The 19577-nt window shown below is 36.7% G+C and overlaps 1 protein-coding gene across 2 annotated transcripts in view; it reads left to right on the top strand.

Moving 5' to 3' along the window:
* The window catches only part of LOC131955184 (uncharacterized), a 43668-nt gene extending 30252 nt beyond the window's left edge, over positions 1–13416 (top strand). For both annotated transcript variants that reach the window (XM_059319197.1, XM_059319196.1), the window contains exon 3: positions 7857–13416. In XM_059319197.1, the coding sequence (XP_059175180.1) occupies positions 8108–12805 (4698 nt within the window). In that variant the 5' untranslated portion in view covers positions 7857–8107 and the 3' untranslated portion in view covers positions 12806–13416. The remainder of the gene's footprint in view (positions 1–7856) is intronic.
* Positions 13417–19577: the final 6161 nt, after the last annotated feature.

The following is a 19577-nucleotide window of genomic DNA, read 5'->3' as shown; positions in this document are numbered from 1 at the left end:
ACGCAGGAAACTTGCCATTAAGAAACATTTCAGCTGTTGTTTTAATTTCATAAATTGCATTAAGGATAAAAAAATTATCTTTCAAAGCTTCGTTTTTATTTTACGCGCATCTTCTATTTTGCTTCAGCTTTGGAGGTATAGCCCCTTTTTCCATCATAGAATACATTTTAGTGTACATAATGGAATCAATTTTATTTCAATTATGTTATGTAAATATTTAAATGGCGATTGTGTCACGCTTGAAGAAATATTATGTTTACATTTGAACTTGAACCTAAACAAAAGTTCATTATAAAATTGTACGTAACAATAGTTTATTTTTCTTTTTTGATTATATTTAGACATATAAAAAAATTGCACAAAAATAAATAAATAAAAACGTTTCTTAGATTCATTTTACTAATATTCTAAAATAAACATATATATTCCTCTTTTTTACTTTCTCGTATATACGTAGTATAGAGAAAGTATTGTAATCGTGCAAAAAAAAAAATCAAGATTTTTACAAATCTCGACGTTTTACACCTCACTGATACGGAAAAACATAATTTTGCAATCTTGTCCGTATGTCTGTGTGTGTGTGTGTCTGTGTGTGTGTCTGTCCGTGTGTAAACACGATAACTTGAGTACCGTTACAGCTAGGTTGATGAAATTTCATATATAAGTATTTTATCAAAATCGTAGATCCGTATCAACTTTTGAGCGATTTCCGATAACCGGAAGTGGTACTTTTCCTACTTTGAATTTTTTAAAAGCCTATAACTTGAGTACTATTTCAGATAGATAAATGAAATTTCACATGTAAGTAAAAGAGCTAATTCTCTACCTTCTGTTAAATTGTGAGTAATTTCCGTTGACTGGAAGTAGTAATTTACGCTACTTTCGATTTCTCAAAAAACTAATGTAAATTTTAAAAGTACTAATAATATTGAGCACTATTATGCGCTTTTTTATTTGCGTTCACTTGGTGTGCAATTAATTTGTCTACGAGATTTTATTCTATTTTTAAAACTTTAAGTATTTAAAATGGATTAAAAATCATGTCTATAGCCCGAGTTTCCATCCCCTGTTATTTTATATAAGAATATTCGAGAAAGTTTAGGGGAGATCACTCCCGGTTTATTTCATTATGTTTTTAAAAAAAATGAATCAGTATATTTACCATTCCGGAGTTTTTGAACAATTAATAAACAGTGTCGATATTGATTAATCATTTTTCACTCTAGATTTTGTAATTAATTAATCCAATCCTGAAATGCATGAATAATTAATCGCTTATGATATTTAGCAAGATTATATACTTCATTAATTGATCAGACCACATAATTATGCTTTACTAATTGGCCAGTCCAGATAGTTTATATTTATCGATCATTCCTTATACTCTAATTTAGAGGGCCATATCTAATATTCGTCATTTATACACATTAAGATTGAAGCATTACTCTATTCCGATAATCAACATCCGGATATTCAGTGTTCGGTCCGGACATTTCGCATTTAGCGTCCAGCCTGGATATTCAACCAGTACTGTCCAGCTTTAAAGCTGGCCTCGTTATGAATCTGCCAGCGAAAGTCGTTAGAAAGGAAATGGCCATTAGGCCGAGGACCGGACGGCTATGGCCGATGATTCATCGTCGTTTGCATGAATGTGTAAGGAAAATTATAATAAACGGGAGAAGGGGGGGGGGGTGGAAGCGGTGTGTGGCCGCACATCAAGATGTCTAGTTTGGTGGACACATAAATCAATTTCATGCACATCCTTTAGGTTCGAGAAAAGAAAAAAAATATTCCAGAATATTCCATGAAAAAAATTATTCCAGAATATTCCACATAAAAAATATTTTTATACGTGTCGGATATTAACTTGACCTATATTCCTTTTTGAGAGTTAATTCACCCCCCCCCTCTACCCCCCCCCCCCATTTCGTCATGAATAACAACAACACAAAAAGCCATCTCATGATTTGCTCCCTAAATACCATGCATATTTTATCAACACACGTTGTTGTTTTGTTTCGTTTTTTTTCATCCATCCAAAAAAATAAATATTTTTTTTTCTTTTTAAAGAAAAAAGAAATAAAATTCCATCCCCCCTCCCTCACCCCCACCCCTCACATGCCCCTGTAATGATGGATTAAAGGAGCCAGCCGGATAGCCCGATTGATAACACTGTATTATTTTTATCAAATATGAATGGAATGTTCTTTCTCACGTGGGCAAAGGTTTTTATCATTATACGAGCGGGGTGGGGAGAGAGCGAGGTGGATTGTGGGTCCGTCTTGTGCTAAGATTAAAGCTTTACGTAGTGTTAACGTAGTGTTCAGAGTTTCTTCCAGGCATCTCTTGGGGGGGGGGGGGGAGTAAAATTCTACCCCCCCCCTCCCGAACAAGATATAATTTATATAGTAAACATACACTTTTACTAGTGTCCCGTCCCCCGAAAAATGTAGACCGCCCCCCCCCCCCCCGAAAATATCAAGTACCCCCCACCCCTCAGAGAAAAATGTCTGGAAGAAACAGTTGTAGTGTTGACCCAACCCTAACACATACAAGTTAACATATTGTACCAGGGGATCAATGGGGGTAGATGAAGCAGAGTACACATGTTTTTGTGACCTCGGCGTATGAAGGAATAATGTACTCAACAGTATACACAGCTGTTTTTACTTTCGATTATGTGAGTCAGGTACTCATTAGAGCTGGGTAAACTCAAGAACCCCTACGGGTTTGAACTACTAATACATGCCAATGCCCTATTTTTTTTTAAATGTATCAATTTTACATAGTGTAACATAGTGTCACAAGTATTCTACCTCCAGACGTCACAAATTGTCACTTTATCCCTGATCCGTTCTAACGCATACTATAAACAGCCGTACCCTAGCCCCAGCTGTTTTGCAACGTATAGTTGGACTCGTTAAAACTTTAATCAAAGAAAAATAGACTCTTGTTTTATCATACTAGCAATGGACCATCTGTTTTATTCATCCTTTGGTCATGCTTCGTCACACAATGTCAGATTTTGTCATGCAATGTCACATTTTGTCACACAGTGTCACATTTTGTCACACAATGTCACATTTTGTCACACAGTGTCACATTTAGTTACACAATGTCACATTTTGTCATGCAATGTCATATTTTGTCACACAGTGTCACATTTTTGTAACACATTGCCAATGTAAGTCACTCTGTGACGACTTATTCGAACGTGTTACGTAACACATTTTCATACTTTTTTTGTCACATACCATCTTTGTCCCATTTTTATTCCCGATTACTGGCACAGCAAAAATGTCACTTTGTCACATTATTTCATATTTCGTCACACATTACCAAACGTTGTCACACTATACCCGCTTATTTAAACTTCTTAGCTCACACTTTGTCACACAGTGACATATTTCGTCACACATTACTAAACGTTGTCCCATTATGGTCTATACCCATTTATTTGAACTTTTTAAGTCTACTTTGTCACATTATGTCCGCTTACTTCAACCGCTTAATGTCACACCTTGTCATTTCTACTTCAAAGTCTCAATGCTCAGCTAACAGCGCCGAGGTGAATGCTTGCTCCGGCTTAACACACGTCTAAAAATAAACTGTCCTTGACGCTTTTATTCGATGAATACAATTGAAGTTTTGTGATATCATCTGTATTATTTCTATTGCCGCAATGTCTGTTTTTAATCCGGAACAGCCGAATATAGTTTTTTTTATTTATTACAAAATTTCAATGACTCACGGCAACCATTTTGGTTGTAACCGAATCTGAAATAATCTCGGCTTTTAGCGATATCGATACCAAACCTGAATATAAAGAATCCTTTTGAAACGAGGAGGCTTCATTAGGAAAAAAAATATTCCCGGTTCTAAATTTAGACCAAGCGAGATGGCTTTTAAAAATAATTTAACCGAGAGAGCTATTGGAATAACATGTGAAGGGGCAGGTTGGTGGCATTTTGTCGATCATTAGAAAGTATTTTGTGAATGAGATGGGCAGTAGGATGATGGGAGGGGAGGGACGGGTAGGGCGGGGCGTGATGTTAATGATTAAAATCATCCCCTCCCTCCCTGTCGCATGAGGCGGGAGAAAGAGAACTCGATGCCTATTTTATTTGACAACTCAAGTGTTGAGGGTTTCATTTTGGTGACCTGTTAGAGCGATGGAGATTTCTTTTTTTTTAATTTCGCGAAAGACTCCAGAGCTTTTGGTTACTAAAGTAGTTATTTCGGTAGTGTTGTTGTAAGGTCATTCTCAAATGTAAATTACATGATTATGGTTTAGTGTTAGGGCAAGTAGCAATCAAATTTCTAAAATACTCCACGGGTTAAAGTGTCTTAGATGGGCTGGATTAGGGATAAGTGTTAGGGCAAGTAGCAGTCAAATTTCTTGAAATAATAAATTTGCTAAATGAATATAGACACGCTGGTGATGACAATATACTGCATCAGTAGAAAATAAGCACATAAAGATGGGAAAAATACACATAAATTTGTAATACTAACCCGCAGTGCCAAATGTTCATAAAGCAAATAGATTTAATGTGCTTTGAAAGTGTCTTTCACAATGACAATTTAATATCAGTTCTCAAAGAAGCGGTTTGTGTGGGTGGTAGTAAAAATAGCTTTTTTTTTTATTTTGAGGGATACAAGGGGAGGGGAGTTATGGAAGTGACATCGTATAGTGGTCAAAAGAACATTGAGAACTTCCTTCTTTCTAACCCCGACATTGGATCTGTTTCTAATCTGAGTACACCAGACACATTGTTTGTATGGTGTTAAGTGGTACTAATACTGCGATACGGTGGTCAAGTAGTAGAGCACACGACTGCTAATATGTTCGGTTTTCCTGCTCAAGGTGTAGGTATAAGCTAGTGGGAGTACAGCTGACCCCAATGAACCGTCCTACCTTGGCGTTAAAGACATACATTAACTCTACTTCAGCTATCATTATCATCTTTTCCCGTTCGTGTCCAAGACACATGGGGCAGGTAAAGTAGAATTTATATGTTTCAGAGACCTCACTTTGCCTAGCCGCCTTTGCGTTCCCTAACGTAAGTTAAGTACCCATCAGAGCTGGATGGACTCAGGGACGTTCAACTGATTCGAACCTGGATTCGAACTCGAGACTTTCGTATTAGCAGTCTAACTGTCTTCCGCAAGTACATGCCGTTCCATTCAGTTAATATACGAAGTGTAAATGCGTCGTTATTTTACTTTTAAATACAGACTGTAAGAATTCCGTTCTATCTCAGTATCTTTAATGAACGGACATGGTAAATATTCGTTCATTTTCAATTCGATGTGAGTGTAAATTTATTCAACAATTCAAGTTTGGATCAGATTGAATGAAGAAAACACAAATTTCCCACAGGATTTATCCGACCGGAATATTCCGGCTCTCCCGAGGGTGACAAATGCACTCACTTCACGGCCACATCCGGCCAACATCTGTCGTCAAACTGTCGGCAAACATTCAGTTGAATGCGGAGATCAAAGATATTGATCAGCTATTTCTGCAGTTCGACGCCTCGTTCGGAATGTGATGGAGCTCTTGGAAGAGCCCGGGAACTATTTCGTGTATATGTTGCATTACGGCTAAGGGTGGAAGAGAGAATATTCTGGTGAATCTAAATAATTAAGTGCTTGAGTAGAAAGATGGGCTGAGATTCTTGCTGGTAGAGGGGAGGTAACTGTCATCTAAACATCAACAAAAACACAAAGAGTGGGGCGGAGTTCCGGGCTGATTGCGTTCAACAGGAAATTACCGTAATGTAAACATAGGGGATATGACGAGGCAGGGCGGCGGCCCTTGTACAAGTAAACAAAAGTCACCCTAGGTCTCACAGCCTCGGTATGGATAGTACACGTCATCAGTGGGTTGGGGTGTTTGAATTAAAAGTTGGCGTGGTCTAGTGATAGAATGTTAACTTACAATCGTGAAGTACTCGGGTTCGAGACCTAAGATCATCCTCTGATAAATCTTCACCCCACATCCAAGCCTCCTTTGTTAGTTTTTTTTAATCTAAGTTATTAAAAATTTGATAGTGGCGTTATTGTTTAGGTATAATGCATCGTTTTGTACAATCGTACCAATGGAGAACTCCAGATAACATACATGTAACTTTTCTATAAGATTCTTCAATCTAATGCATCATTTTGTGTACCAATGCAAAAGTCTAGATAACATACATGTACATTATGTTATAAGCTACTTCAATATAACGGATCATTATGTACAATTGAAACCATGCAAAAGTCAAGATGACATTCATATAAGCTACTTCAATATAATGGATCATTTTGTATAATTGTACCAATGCAACAGTCTAGATAACATACAAGTACCATATGTTATAAGCTACTTCAATCATTTGGTATTATAGTACCAATACAAGGGCTGGATAACATACATATACCTTATGTTATAAGCTACTTCAATGTAGCTTAAACCACATGTATGTCTTGTGTTATTTTATCCAAAGTAACTGATTTACCGCCAAAGAAAACAAATCACCTTCATAGTCTTTTCTACTCATCTAATATTAGATCCTGTATTGTATAGAAAGCGTCACTTGAAAGCTAAACCTACCCTCTATGAAAAAAAAACAACCAAACAACTAAATAAAAAAGTGTTTGGCTTAAAAACAGTGCATTTTGATGTTGAAAATACAGCAGGAAAAAAATATTCAAAAACGCAATCACGTTTAGATCATGTATTGTACAGAAAGCTTCACTGGAAAGTTAAACCTATCCTATAAGAAGAAAAAAAAACTACTAAATAAAAACGTGTTTGGCTTAAAAACAGTGCATTTTTAATGTTGAAAATACAGCAGGAAAAAAAATCTAAGAACTCGATCAAGTTTTTTAGTGGTGTGCGAGTAACTGTAAGCACAGTAGCAAGACGTAGTGTACCTTACGCTAGCAGAAGTCTGGAATCTCTCTCGTCTACCTGTTTACCATCTGCCCATCACTGTTAAGTTCACCACTGCTAAACACGTTACAAAAACATCGTACTCACCCTCCCCTTCTCTCTGTTCTTACGATCAGTAGCCAGGGCTATATTTAGATCAAGGGGAAAAAACTCGTCGAAATCTTAAGATCTAATTTTATCAGTGGTTATAAAATCATTACGATGAAGGGTTTTTTTTGGTTTTATTTTTGGGGAAAAAAGGGGAGGGGGTGACTAGGAGTGTTGTTTGTGAGGTCATGCATGATTGATAAAGTGAAATGTGGACCAGTTGTTGCCAAGAAACGCGAAAAGAGGAAAAAAAAAACAAAGTTGTTTTGCCTGTTATGTTTTCCACGCAATTAGTGTTCGGTGGTTATTAAATTAGTCGTGTAGACATCAAAAGCTGATTATCGTTCCTGGATATTAATTGGGTACAGCCGCTGTTGGGGTATTGATTAGATAGAAGTACGTCTTTTCTTTTCATATTACATCAGTAGTTCCCCCCCCCCCCCCCCCAAACCTTCCCAGAGAAAATCGATGTAAATAATATTATTACAAATTATAATGTAAGAATAGTTGATACACGTCTATCTACATCCGTTTTTCTCATTATGTCCTGTCTTATATCGTGCTTGAATTATATGCTTTTAATTGCTAATAATCTGTTTTCGTTGTGTGATTTTTCAAAATGTCTTTTCCCTGGTAAGTTAATACATTTACAAACACGCACACACACACACACACACACACACACTCGAATATATATATATATATATATATAAATATATAAATATATATATATATATATATATATATATATATATATATATATATATATATATATATATATATATACATACATACATATTTATATTGTATTATTGTCTCATTTCAGACTTTCCACCCAGGAGCAATTCAAGCAAACGTACTGGATTCTTCTAACTGTGTGCTCTCACAAGATCTCCTTCCTACAACACTATAGAGCTTACAATTCATGCTTGTGTACAAGACAGTCTTACAAGCGATGCTTGGAATGTATTCAAGAGTTTCTGAAAATGAATTTGGACATCAGAAACAGCCAACAGATAGTTAGAGTTTGGTAGGAAATTAATTTGAGCAGAAGTTGGATCAAATCTTGTGATAGACATGAAGCTCAGAGATTTAGTAGCGAACTCCTTGCCCAGGGTACGAGGCAGAAAGAAGAAGACAACACCCGCTCCAGGAAATGGCGCGGCGGTTACTTCCGGTAGTAACGGAGTTATCGCAGGCCCGGAACCGACAAGGAACAGCACCGGCCTCGACAAGAACGCCAACCATTTTGCGTCACGGGGCGAATCTCGTGACCGGATGTTGGAGGCTCAAGGCATCTCCGAGGCCAGCTGGCGTGGCAATGCCTTGTACCGTGGGCTAGAGGTCAAGGCTGTTGAAAGCACCCGGATGCTGGCATCAACGTACACATCTTCGCAAGGGGTGGTAACGTCCCGAAGCGCCGAAGGTTTTTCGTCTCAGCTGATGTTGATGTCCCGGAGTTACGATTCCCGAATGGCCGTTTCCGATTTCAACGGTTCCTGTTCTCAGATGTCGTCCATCTCCGAGTCAGGGGTCGAGCCGTACCACCTGACCCAAGAACAGCATTACCATTGTCACTACCATCGCCACAACCACCACCATCACCATCACCATCACGTCCACAGCAAGCCGATGTCTCCGCTGGTGCAGAACCAGCAGGAGATGGGGCCCAACGCATGTGGGATCGTCTATCTCCCAAACTACAAGCCAGAAGGTATTGTCAAACCGGAACCCGGATTTTTTAGAAAATCTTTCGCCTCCTTTAAAGGGATGAGAAAACACGGCTACCGATCAACAAAGGACGCTGCCGATAAACCAGTTAGTACCGAAAACATTCGCTGTTCTGTTTGCCCGTACCCCGAAGCTAGCGTCTCTTCAACAGACAGGAAACAATCGGACAAAAGACCGGTCAAACCGAAAAGGAAAGGGCTGAAAGGGTTTTCCCGTTCTAAAGAAAACAAAGACGTTATTTCGGGTGATAAATGTGACAAAACGTGGTACTCCGATAACGACGCTCAGAATATCGTAAGCCCGGTTGTTCCGAGATACGACGCCAAGGGATCTATAACCACGGGCTACGAGAGATCCCGAGTTCGAGAATGTTCCGTGGAGAGCTGCTCCTCTCGCTTGTATGGAGGATCCCGCGAAGGCTCGTGCGGTAGAGAGGTCGACCTCACCGGGTTTGATTCTGCGTCTCTCTCGGGATACGAATCGGATCTCCCCAGAAACAAAGTTCACCGGTCCAGGTCAAGAATTAAAACCAACCCCTGGCTGCCCTCCCCTCAGCCGTCATTATCCGGTGGAAGACGCAGCGAACAACATCCGGAATTACGAGAATCCAGCGAAGACATCGCCTACATTGACGAACTTGCATCGCGATTTCCTCGTTCTGCTTCGTTTGAGTACCAAAGAACAGGCTCCGCTGGTTTAAAAACCTGGAAAGAATCATCTACCATTAACCAAGTTAATATCCAACGCCATAGGTCATTGACCCCAAACGATATTAAAACGACCTTCAGCTTAAACAGGTCATCTAATTCTCCAGCCGCGCTCCGAGCTTCCTCCTGGTGGTGCCAAGATAAAATAGCGTTAAATGAATTTCAACCTAAAGGATCCACCCCCACAACACCTTTAAACGATTTAAACACGACAGCTCCTAAACAAAGACCCACGTCGATAGTATCCCCTAATTCCGAATTCGTGATAATTGCCGATAACATTGAACAGCTGGCCAATAACATTAGCTTTGAGTACGAGGACATGTTGGATTCTACTTTAGAAAGTGTTTCCGTATCACAAGAGGATGGTCAAGCTTCAATACAAGAACTACTAACAGATGAAGAAAACGGAAGTATTGCTAGAAAAACAACGACTGGGTTTTTGAAATCGGAGATGCAGGTTCAAAACGCGTACAGTCCTGATTCTGGAATCGGTGGGTTAGGATCCAGTGATGGAGATGAGACATTGACCCCTGGTGGACAGCCAGATTCCAAAACAGAAGCCATGGATTGCTTATCCATGCCGAAATCCCAGAAAAATTTAAGTATGGGATACGAAGATCAACAAGTTCTTTGCGTGGATTTGTCTAAAAAGCCAACCAAAAACTCGTCAACAAAATTGGTTTCGGCTAAACAAGTAAACAAATCACAGAAAAGCAAATCACCTTTTTATAAGATTTCTTTCAACCCGTTCACCTCCAAAAATCACTCAAGCGGCCACAAAAATAAAAAGAACTCATTCGAAGAAGACAGCTCCGCTAATGTGTCTGAATCGGATGTGGATAACACGTCTTACACCGAACACGACCATTCAATTTACAGTTTAGCTTCTACTAAAAAAATCGGATCTCCCCTTCCAAAGTGTAAAATCGATACTCAAAGCTCAAAAAACGATAAAGCCCCATCCTTAATGGTCAATGAACGCTTGGACACTCCTTTTCAACCTTCGCATCGATACTTCCACGGATCTGGTATCGTAATGGGTTCTCGGGTATCGATGCACGAACACGCATCTAAAATAAAACAAACTGCATCTCTTAGTAACCCAGGATATAGATATTCAGACCCAACAGATACATCAGCCAAAAGAATTACAAGACCTTGCATCTTAAAGACGACAGAATCTTCAAGCAAAGCTTGTAAGAATCTCAACGATATTGAAAAACCAATATCTGCAAACGATAGCTTAAAACCGAGGGAGGAGTTCGATTTTCCAAGAAATATCCCCGCGATTGAGTGCGTGGAATCGCCAACAGAGAATTGGCAGTGTGACGGGAACTTCTCCATGTGTAGCAGTCAGGATACTGTGATATTCGAGCAGAGAAGTTCCACGTTAGACAGAAACGATACCGGTGCATGCGTCAAGCATGAAAATAACACCCCAGAACTGTTGCTAGGAAACGAAGAACTCTTTGTTAAACTCGACGACGCCGACTCCGTGAGCATATCTCAGAGCACGGTGGAAATGACGTCAGAGAATACAAGTCTCATGGACTGTAACGTGGAGAAGCTGGACAACGAGATCAACGATGCAAGTTTTGAAATGAACGACGCGTGCGTGCAGACGGAGTTTGATGAGGAGTTCTCGAGGTGGGATGAGGTGGACAGTCTGGCCAGCTACGAGGATAATGCCATTGATCCTGCAGAATCCACAAGAATTTGGTTACTCACTGGCAACATGCAAGGTTCCGCAGACACAGGATACTCCAGCCTAACTCGAGACAGTCAAATCCTCATGGATGAAGACACGCTTTTCCTAGCAGGAGAGCTGGAAGAAAAAGCCGCGTCAGAAAGACTTTCATATGTCGAAGGTTCGAACCGCTCTAGCTCCAGTGAAAAAACGCCAAGAAACTCTAAAAACTTTGATTCAAATTTCAAACCAACTTTATATCCCGAAAATCCTACTGGTATTAATTCTTATTCCCGAGGCAACATTTTAGAGCCTTCAAACTCACTTCAAGAAAACAAAATCCTTAGATCAATACCACAAGCGAAAGTTAACCAGTTGTTTTCAAATATAGAGTTACAATTTCAAGAGATCTTTCAGCAGATTTACGATCAGAAACCTGTACAACCCGCTGCTGAAGCGAAACGAAACCCATCCAGTAGTTCAGACTCAACACTAACTTCTAGTGGGTCCGATGGGACTGTTTGCGACTTGAACCCGCTGGAAGAATCACAGACAGGCAAGAAAACACTGAAAGACGCTGAAACTGGAGAAAATAAAAACACGAAATCTTTAGAGAAATCTTTACAAGACAATTCATGCCAGGGTAAATTTGTACACCACGATTACGTTAATGTACCTGCTATTCCGAACAATGAACAGTTGAAGAAATGTTCTAATTCACACAGTCAAGAACAATCAGCTGTAGATAAGTTGATGACAAATGGAGTGGAGAGAAAGATGAGTTCCGGCCACGCAAACGCCCCAAGTAAATCTACAGGAGCTTTTACAAACAGTGTAGATAAAGCGGATTACCTTGAGTTCTTGAAAGACGCACCTCTCAGACGTTCGCATTTAAAACGACCGCTGTTCCTAGTTCCTGGCGTGGGACCTGTTGATATGTCAAGCACAGAGCAGATCAACATGTGCTTTGACGTGAACACGCCCATAACCACAACACCCACGGCGACAAAACACGGCTCATCCACATCATCCCCGTCTCTCTCGCCCTCAACCACTCACTCAGGTAAAAAACAAAAATGTAAAAAACCTAGTCATAAAGTTCCGGAAGAATCCCTTTCGCAGTCAGATAAAGCTCACGACGATACGACTGTGGTTACTTGTTATGGTTTCTTAGACCTACCTAAAGATATTCCACAAGCTGAAGTAGGGAAGAACTCACTCAATGATAACGTGAGTACCCTACCTCGAGTAAGTCACTCTTGTCTCAACAAACACGATCGTTCAAGTTTATCAAATTTAAAACCTAAATCACCTTCATTAAGATCTTCTCCCCCATCTTGCACTTTGACGCCTAATCAGATCGACAGAGCACCAATAGCACCCGACGAAATCGCTGAACTCGACGACTCGACGCGAACTCTCGCCGCAAGGGTAATCTCGTTACGTCGCGAGAAGGACAAGGTTTACCGGAAGATCCAGGAGGCTCAGCAGGACGAACTAACTCGCAAGCAGGAGAAGATGCAACTACAGCGGGACTTTGAGAACCACAGGAAGGAAGCGCTGCTGGGGACATTGCATGAGCTGAGAGACAAGCTTCAGGAGCAGAGCAAGAAGCTTGGCCAGCAAGGGAATCTTCATAAGACGTGATGCTTTTTTCGTCACATGATCGATCACATGACATTAATCATTCATCTTATGAATGAAAGATCGTGATGTGAAATAGACAATAATGTGCTAGTTAAAGATAAACATGTAAACATGTCGAGATTGCTCCAATGTTGAATCTGGAAAAAATTTTAAGCGTGTGTAAAGAAAGAACGTGTTATGTTTTACATATTCACCTATGCGTTTTGTTATGTGCGTGTATTTCAAATTACTTTAAATATGAATTTTATAATTTATTCTAATACTCGAAATGTTGATTCCTGCTCAGCCCTGTCTACGATAGTGATACTATTTTAAAAAAAAAACATTTTGTGTGTTTTATCTCTGTTATCTTCCTTGTCACTCCGTAATTAGCTTTATCTTACTTGACTAGAAGTATATAGACAATCACATGTTATTGATATTTGCTGATACTGTGCTGGTTATACAAACCGAAAATAGTATTTGTATTAGTATGTACATAAAAATGTAGTTGTCGATGATATTTAGAGTAAAAAAAGCATTTTAGAGCTCTCGTTGAGATATTTAAACATACTAAATATAGTATGTCCAATTTAAATTACATTTTTTTCCACAGAAATTTAATGTGGGAATATATATATATATATATATATATATATATATATATATATATATATATATATATATATATATATATATACATAGCGTATATCTGGTGTTTTTTATATTGTTCAGAATCTCAGCTTGTGTTATTATGATGCGTGTTGCTATTTTGGTTATTTTAAAAATCGTCTCCCTTTAATTCGATTTTAAACTTAACGACGTTGAGCTAAAGCTAGCCACTGAAAAAAATGTTTTTTATTCATTTTTTTAACAGACATTTGTTGTATGGTGTATTGGTGACTAATGTCCGGTAAATCAAGTAGAACACCTGTTAATAATTTAAAAAAAGAGCTTGGATAAATATTATTCTCTAACATACCCCAATCACTTCTCACCAATTTTGTAACCACTTCTAAAATTTAAACCCATTTTCTTCTCTTTTTTTTACTGTATTGCTTGTTTGTTAAGGGGTCTTTCATTATTTTTTCCCTTTTTAATTAAATGACAATATATTTTAAAAAAATAACCTATATGTTTATACCTCTTAAAGCACAAAATTTTATCTCTAAAATAAGATCAACTTAAGTGGTCTAATTAACATTTTTCTTCTAATTTAAAGATAAAAAAATTAAACTCCAAAATGTGTGATTATAATTCTTGAAGTACAAACTTTTTTTTTCTAATAGAAAACCAACTTTACAAGTCTTTAATTTATCTTTTTCTTTTTAATTAAATGATACTAAATTTAAAACAAAAACAACCTATGTTTATAATTCCTGAAGTTCAAACTTCTATTTCTAAAAAAAAAATTTAACTTGTTCTTTCACAAAAAGATACCATCTTTTTCAGTGTTTATAAACATTTGTAATATTTGCTTATAACACCCATGTTTTTTTAACCCTATCTGTGTTTACTAATTGTTAACAGAAACAAAAGGTGTATTAATTTATTGAATTTACATTGAAAAACTAAAATGGCTTTTTGTCGGTGCTAATTAGGCACTATGTAAATGGTACAACTGGTGGCATAGAAAGACATAATTTGTATAGCATGAAGTTGTAAACTATTTAAAAATTAAGGTGTGAAATGTTTTTTTTTTAAAATATCAGTGATGCCGCATTGAAATTTGTACATTAATACTACTAGTTTTGTAAAAAGTGATACTTTTTGCTTTCCATAAACTATTAGAATTGTAAAAAGTGATACGTTTTGCTTTCCATACACAGGTGTAAGAAGAATTTTGGTGGACTGTGATTTGTTTTAATACAATTTATTTATTTGTGTGAGGTGATTGTTCAGTCATTGAATATCTATCACTTTATGTGATTTTTTCGTTTGTATGCCAATGATTAATGACAAAATAATTTAATGTGATTTTATTTATATAGAGTTCAATTTTTCGCACATTGAAATTTATCAATTTTCGTTTAACATTAAAACAAGTTAATTAAAAAAGTCTAGTGACATTTGTGCGCAATTTCCTTATGTTATCTAAAAATAGCTCTGACGTATAATGTTGGGGTGCGTTCAAGCTAGAAGAACAATCGGTTTGTAGGTGTTTATGTAATTTTAAAATTTGTGACCGAACGAGAGAATATTTTTGAAAACTTTCTTCGGCAATATTGTTCTAAATTATGACAGGAATCGATTGGTACATGTTTCAAGTCGCTAAGTGGTCTGGTTGCCGAGATATGGACCAAAAACTGAATTTTTTCGAGGTATTTTGGCTTTTCCGGGAAATACATGAAAGAAACCCGGAATTTTTATGGCCTATGCTCATTCTCGTAACTTGCTTAACATAATTGCTTTTGGAACTATTCATCGATATTGCTTCGTTGAGGAGGAGATACGACTTAAAGCCCGGACACACATTCATCCATCCATCCATCCATTCCCAGAAATGACGAGTTAATAAACGCAATTCTCCAGAATGGAAATTGCGCTAAAAAAATTTCAATAAATCTTTAAATTGATATTTTCATGGTTCTGGTATCGTAATGGATTCTAGAAACGGATTCGAATCTGGTATTGTCATTTATTCGATTATGGTATCTGGTATCGTAATGTTTTTTGAGTATGAATACCGCAAGCTAAACATGTTGCTTAATTAGATGAGTCCTATCTTTGTCACCACGTACATATTTTTGAATTTTAATTAATTAATTAACATTCAATAACCGTAATAATTTTAATTACTGCAACTTTAAAAAGTCTCACATTTTCAATATAATGTAACATCGCAGTGGTTTTTAAATCTAACTGTAGTTTTAAATACATCAGCAGTTAGCTTTAAAGCCACGAAAGAGCAAATTTTCTTCTTGTAAGAACTCCAACCCAAGGGAGGGAAGCGATGAATATCTCACCGTAGAATTTAGAATCTGAAGGGAGGTAAACGTGTGAGATACGGTTTGTTTACAGTTGCTTGCAAGGACGAGTTATCTCAATGAAGAACAATTATTATAAGTTCACATTAATTAAGATGATATTAAAACCACTGTACACAATTTAAAATATTGAAGAACCGAGTCAAATACGTTTTTCAGTTTTTGTTTTGTTTTTCGCACCGGTGTCAATGTTAGTGTTAGGATTAAGGCAACTGTCTAGTCTAGTGTTGTGTGTATGGCTAGGTGTAACTATGGTTAGGGTAATGTTTATGGCTTGAGATCTGGTTATTAAGGGTCATTGTTTTGGTCTGGTTTGCTTCTTGGATTATGATTATAGTTTGAGTTAAGTTTAGGATGAGGTTTTATGTCTTGTTCCGGAAAACTGCTAGGATTAGTGTTGGGCTAGTGCCACGGATTTTCCAACGAAACCAGTCACGTATTAGTTTTAAGACACAATAACTACTTAGATTGAAATACGCATTGTAGCTCTAGAATATGTGTCTTACTAAAGCATCCGACACGGATATTGTGCTATAATCTTTCAGCTTGAATGAATCAGTTCAAAGTTTTGAGTAAACGACTAACATGGTCCATTATAACTAACATTATCACTTATCCACTGAATTATCAGAAGTAGTCATTGACTTATCCACATATTTAAATGTGGATGAAAACTATTGAAACCCCTTTGAAGACTGTAAATTATAATGATGTTATGGTTATAACTGGCGTCATGGCTTTATAATATTGTCATATCACTGACCTGTCATTTGACAACCATTGACCAGATCGTTGACAATGTCATTGCCACTTTCATTGATAATGGCCATGTAAATATCAATAATTTACGGACATTGTCACAAAGTTTGTAACATCAGTTACATTGTCCATCAGTGACTTGATATTGTCACTGACACACCTACCCTTACACGGAAGTTACCTGTAGGTATGTATATCTGGAAGCCGTACTTCGATAACAAGTCAGGATTAGGTTTGTGTATAGAGTTAGGGTTTGGTTTAGGCTTATATTAGATTAAATTCAGTTTTCTTGTGAGAATTTGGTGGTGTGATGATTTCGGTAAGATTACAAATATTTTGTCTAATTTCCAACAGCTGGTCCATGCTATATGTTACGCTTTTTACAAGACCATGTCACCGTTATGGATAACTACTGATAACCATGGGTTTTCTCCCCTTTTGGAAATGTGTTTGTTTACGAAAAATCTTCGTATTACCTGCAAGCTCTACAATATAGCATCCTATGGAGTTGTTTTGTTTATTCATTATTGTTACTAGGTTAATGTGAGGCTAAATTCTTACGGCATATATACGGTAGGATTAGCGTTAGCGTTAGGGCTATAATAGCGCCATAGGGTATGCGCCTATGTTTTAATTTGTACAGAGAACTACATAAGTTAGATTTAAAATAGCGTTTAGAAAGTAGGTTAAATTTATTTTTTTACTTGTTAAATTACTATGATCAGATTGAATTATGTTCCATGAAATTCAACATTTTTTTGTGTCGTGCTGTTCTTAAAGAAAGGTTTATTTTGCTTTGTGTAAAATAAAGAGCTAGTCATGATTTTAACCTGTGTTATTCCCTGTCTCTGCCCACTTTTTTGTGTTTAAATATTTGTTTGTATTTTTATTCGTTAAATTGTTTAAACAATTAATATTACTATACGCTAGACACCATTAGATTTTTAAAATATACATATATTGGCTTATGTAGGAATTTTTTTTTTTTGGGATACATTAGCATAAAACTTTTAAAATCTTTCAAAACATTCCAGATAATCCCGAAAAAAAATCATTCAACTAATTTCACATCTCGTGTTCTTGCAGCTTAATTTAAAAATTTAAAGAGTGGAGCAAAACAAATTTAGCAGTTTTATTTTTATTTTGACGAAGTCCTGGGGTCGAAACATCAAGTTTATTATAATTAGTTAAGTAAATGAATACGAATAAAACATGAAATAATTATAATCAGAAGCGTGTATTGCTAAGGTGAAGATTGCTGTGTTATCGATACACGTATACAGTTTAAGCAACTGTAACAACATGAATTCTTTGTTGTTATTGTGGGTTCTTCAATATACTCATACGAGCAACAGTAGTTGTGAAACAATAACTTTATTTACACTTTGTACAGAGAATTAATAGATCCATAGTAAATCCATGGTCACAACTGGTATAAGTACAATCACAGTCAAGAAACAAAGTGTCGTAGTAACATCCTACATTCACAGCCACAGTCCTCAGGTTCAAGTTCTAGCACACAACACCCGTTCACCTTTTTGCTCTCCCTTTTATTCACTACTTTCTCTCCCCTTACGTACATGAGCGATCTCACCCAAAAGCATGAAAAAACACATGACGATCGCTCAGACAGTCCTTCCGCTAGCCAGGTACTCTTCATTCATGCAAAACACAATATAATAAGGATACATAATAATACAGTCTGTGACACGTCCCCCCTTCGAATAAAATTTTGTGTAACAAAATTTATAAATACAATATTAGTAGGGCAGGATCATGTGCCAGACAACAAAATTTATAAATACAGTATTGGTAGGGCAGGATCATGTGCCAGACAACAAAAAATTGTGTACAACTCAAAGTAGAGTAAAATATATTCATTTTAGACTAAGCACTTGTAGTCATAAATGTATAGTGCATACAAATACAACAGTATGTAGTGACTATATCAGTGATAATTAAAATATGTCAGTGTTTTGAACAAAAACTTTAAATGTACAAGCATTATATTTAATATTTAATGCATCAATATACATTCACATAGGAGGAAAAAATATTTCAATTACCCAATAATTGTAGTATAAACAAGACAAATGAGTTTAATAAATTACCAAACCAGTCTGGTACATGACCTTATTACCAAACATAATACATAGTTGAAATTATCAAAGACTTAATTCAACTCATAATTTAAATAACTATATCCTATGTGGTAAAAAAAACTTCCTTATCATCAAGGTATGTTATTACCACGCATGAGTAATATACTTTGTTGTCTCCCCTAGTCGACCCATTTCAGTCATATCTAGGTCACAACACAACAACATTCTTGCCTTTCACAGGTATCGACTAATACAATTCATCATTGAGGCTTCCGTCTTATTGTTATGCGGAATAAATAGTCTCTAACTTTTACTTGATTTACTTTATTCACTGTTAATTAATAGTATAGAATAGGTTTAACATAATACAGTTTACAATCTTTAGATATAGTACACAATTTATGTTTACTCAAACACATTATTTGATATTTATGTATTACAGTTACAGACTGTATAATATTAATAAACTGTCAATTGATAATTTATCTTAGCATCCTCTATAGCATGAGTAATCGTTCTCGTGCAGTTGACGATGACCTGTATGCCATCTCTCCCTCAAATTGTAGCTTTTAGCTGTGCTACCATAATCATTTCCTAGATTTCGTGTAACTTGTGTTACTTCATTTGTTTTAATATTCTCCTCTGGTTTCTGAACAACGTCAGTGGTTATCTTGCTTTGTGTATGTTGGTTTGGTTCATCAACCAACTCAATATAAATATTATGGCATTGCTTTGGCCTCTCATAATATGTGTTGCGTCGGTAACTTCCATTAGTATACCTATTCACACTTTTGTTATTCTGATTTGAACTTGATACATTATTCCTTAAATTACTGTATTTCTCACATGACTTTCTGTGTACATAATTGTTTCTTCTCTGATTTGCCAACCTATGCCAACATTGATTTTGGTAATGACCTGTTTTTCCGCAGTAAAAACATCTAG

The sequence above is a fragment of the Physella acuta genome, unplaced genomic scaffold, assembly GCF_028476545.2.
Source record: "Physella acuta isolate Inbredline_101_S28 unplaced genomic scaffold, ASM2847654v3 ptg001058l, whole genome shotgun sequence".
NCBI lineage: Eukaryota > Metazoa > Mollusca > Gastropoda > Physidae > Physella > Physella acuta.
The sequence above is the reverse complement of the archived record's forward strand: the minus strand, read 5'-3'. Positions and strand labels throughout refer to the sequence as shown.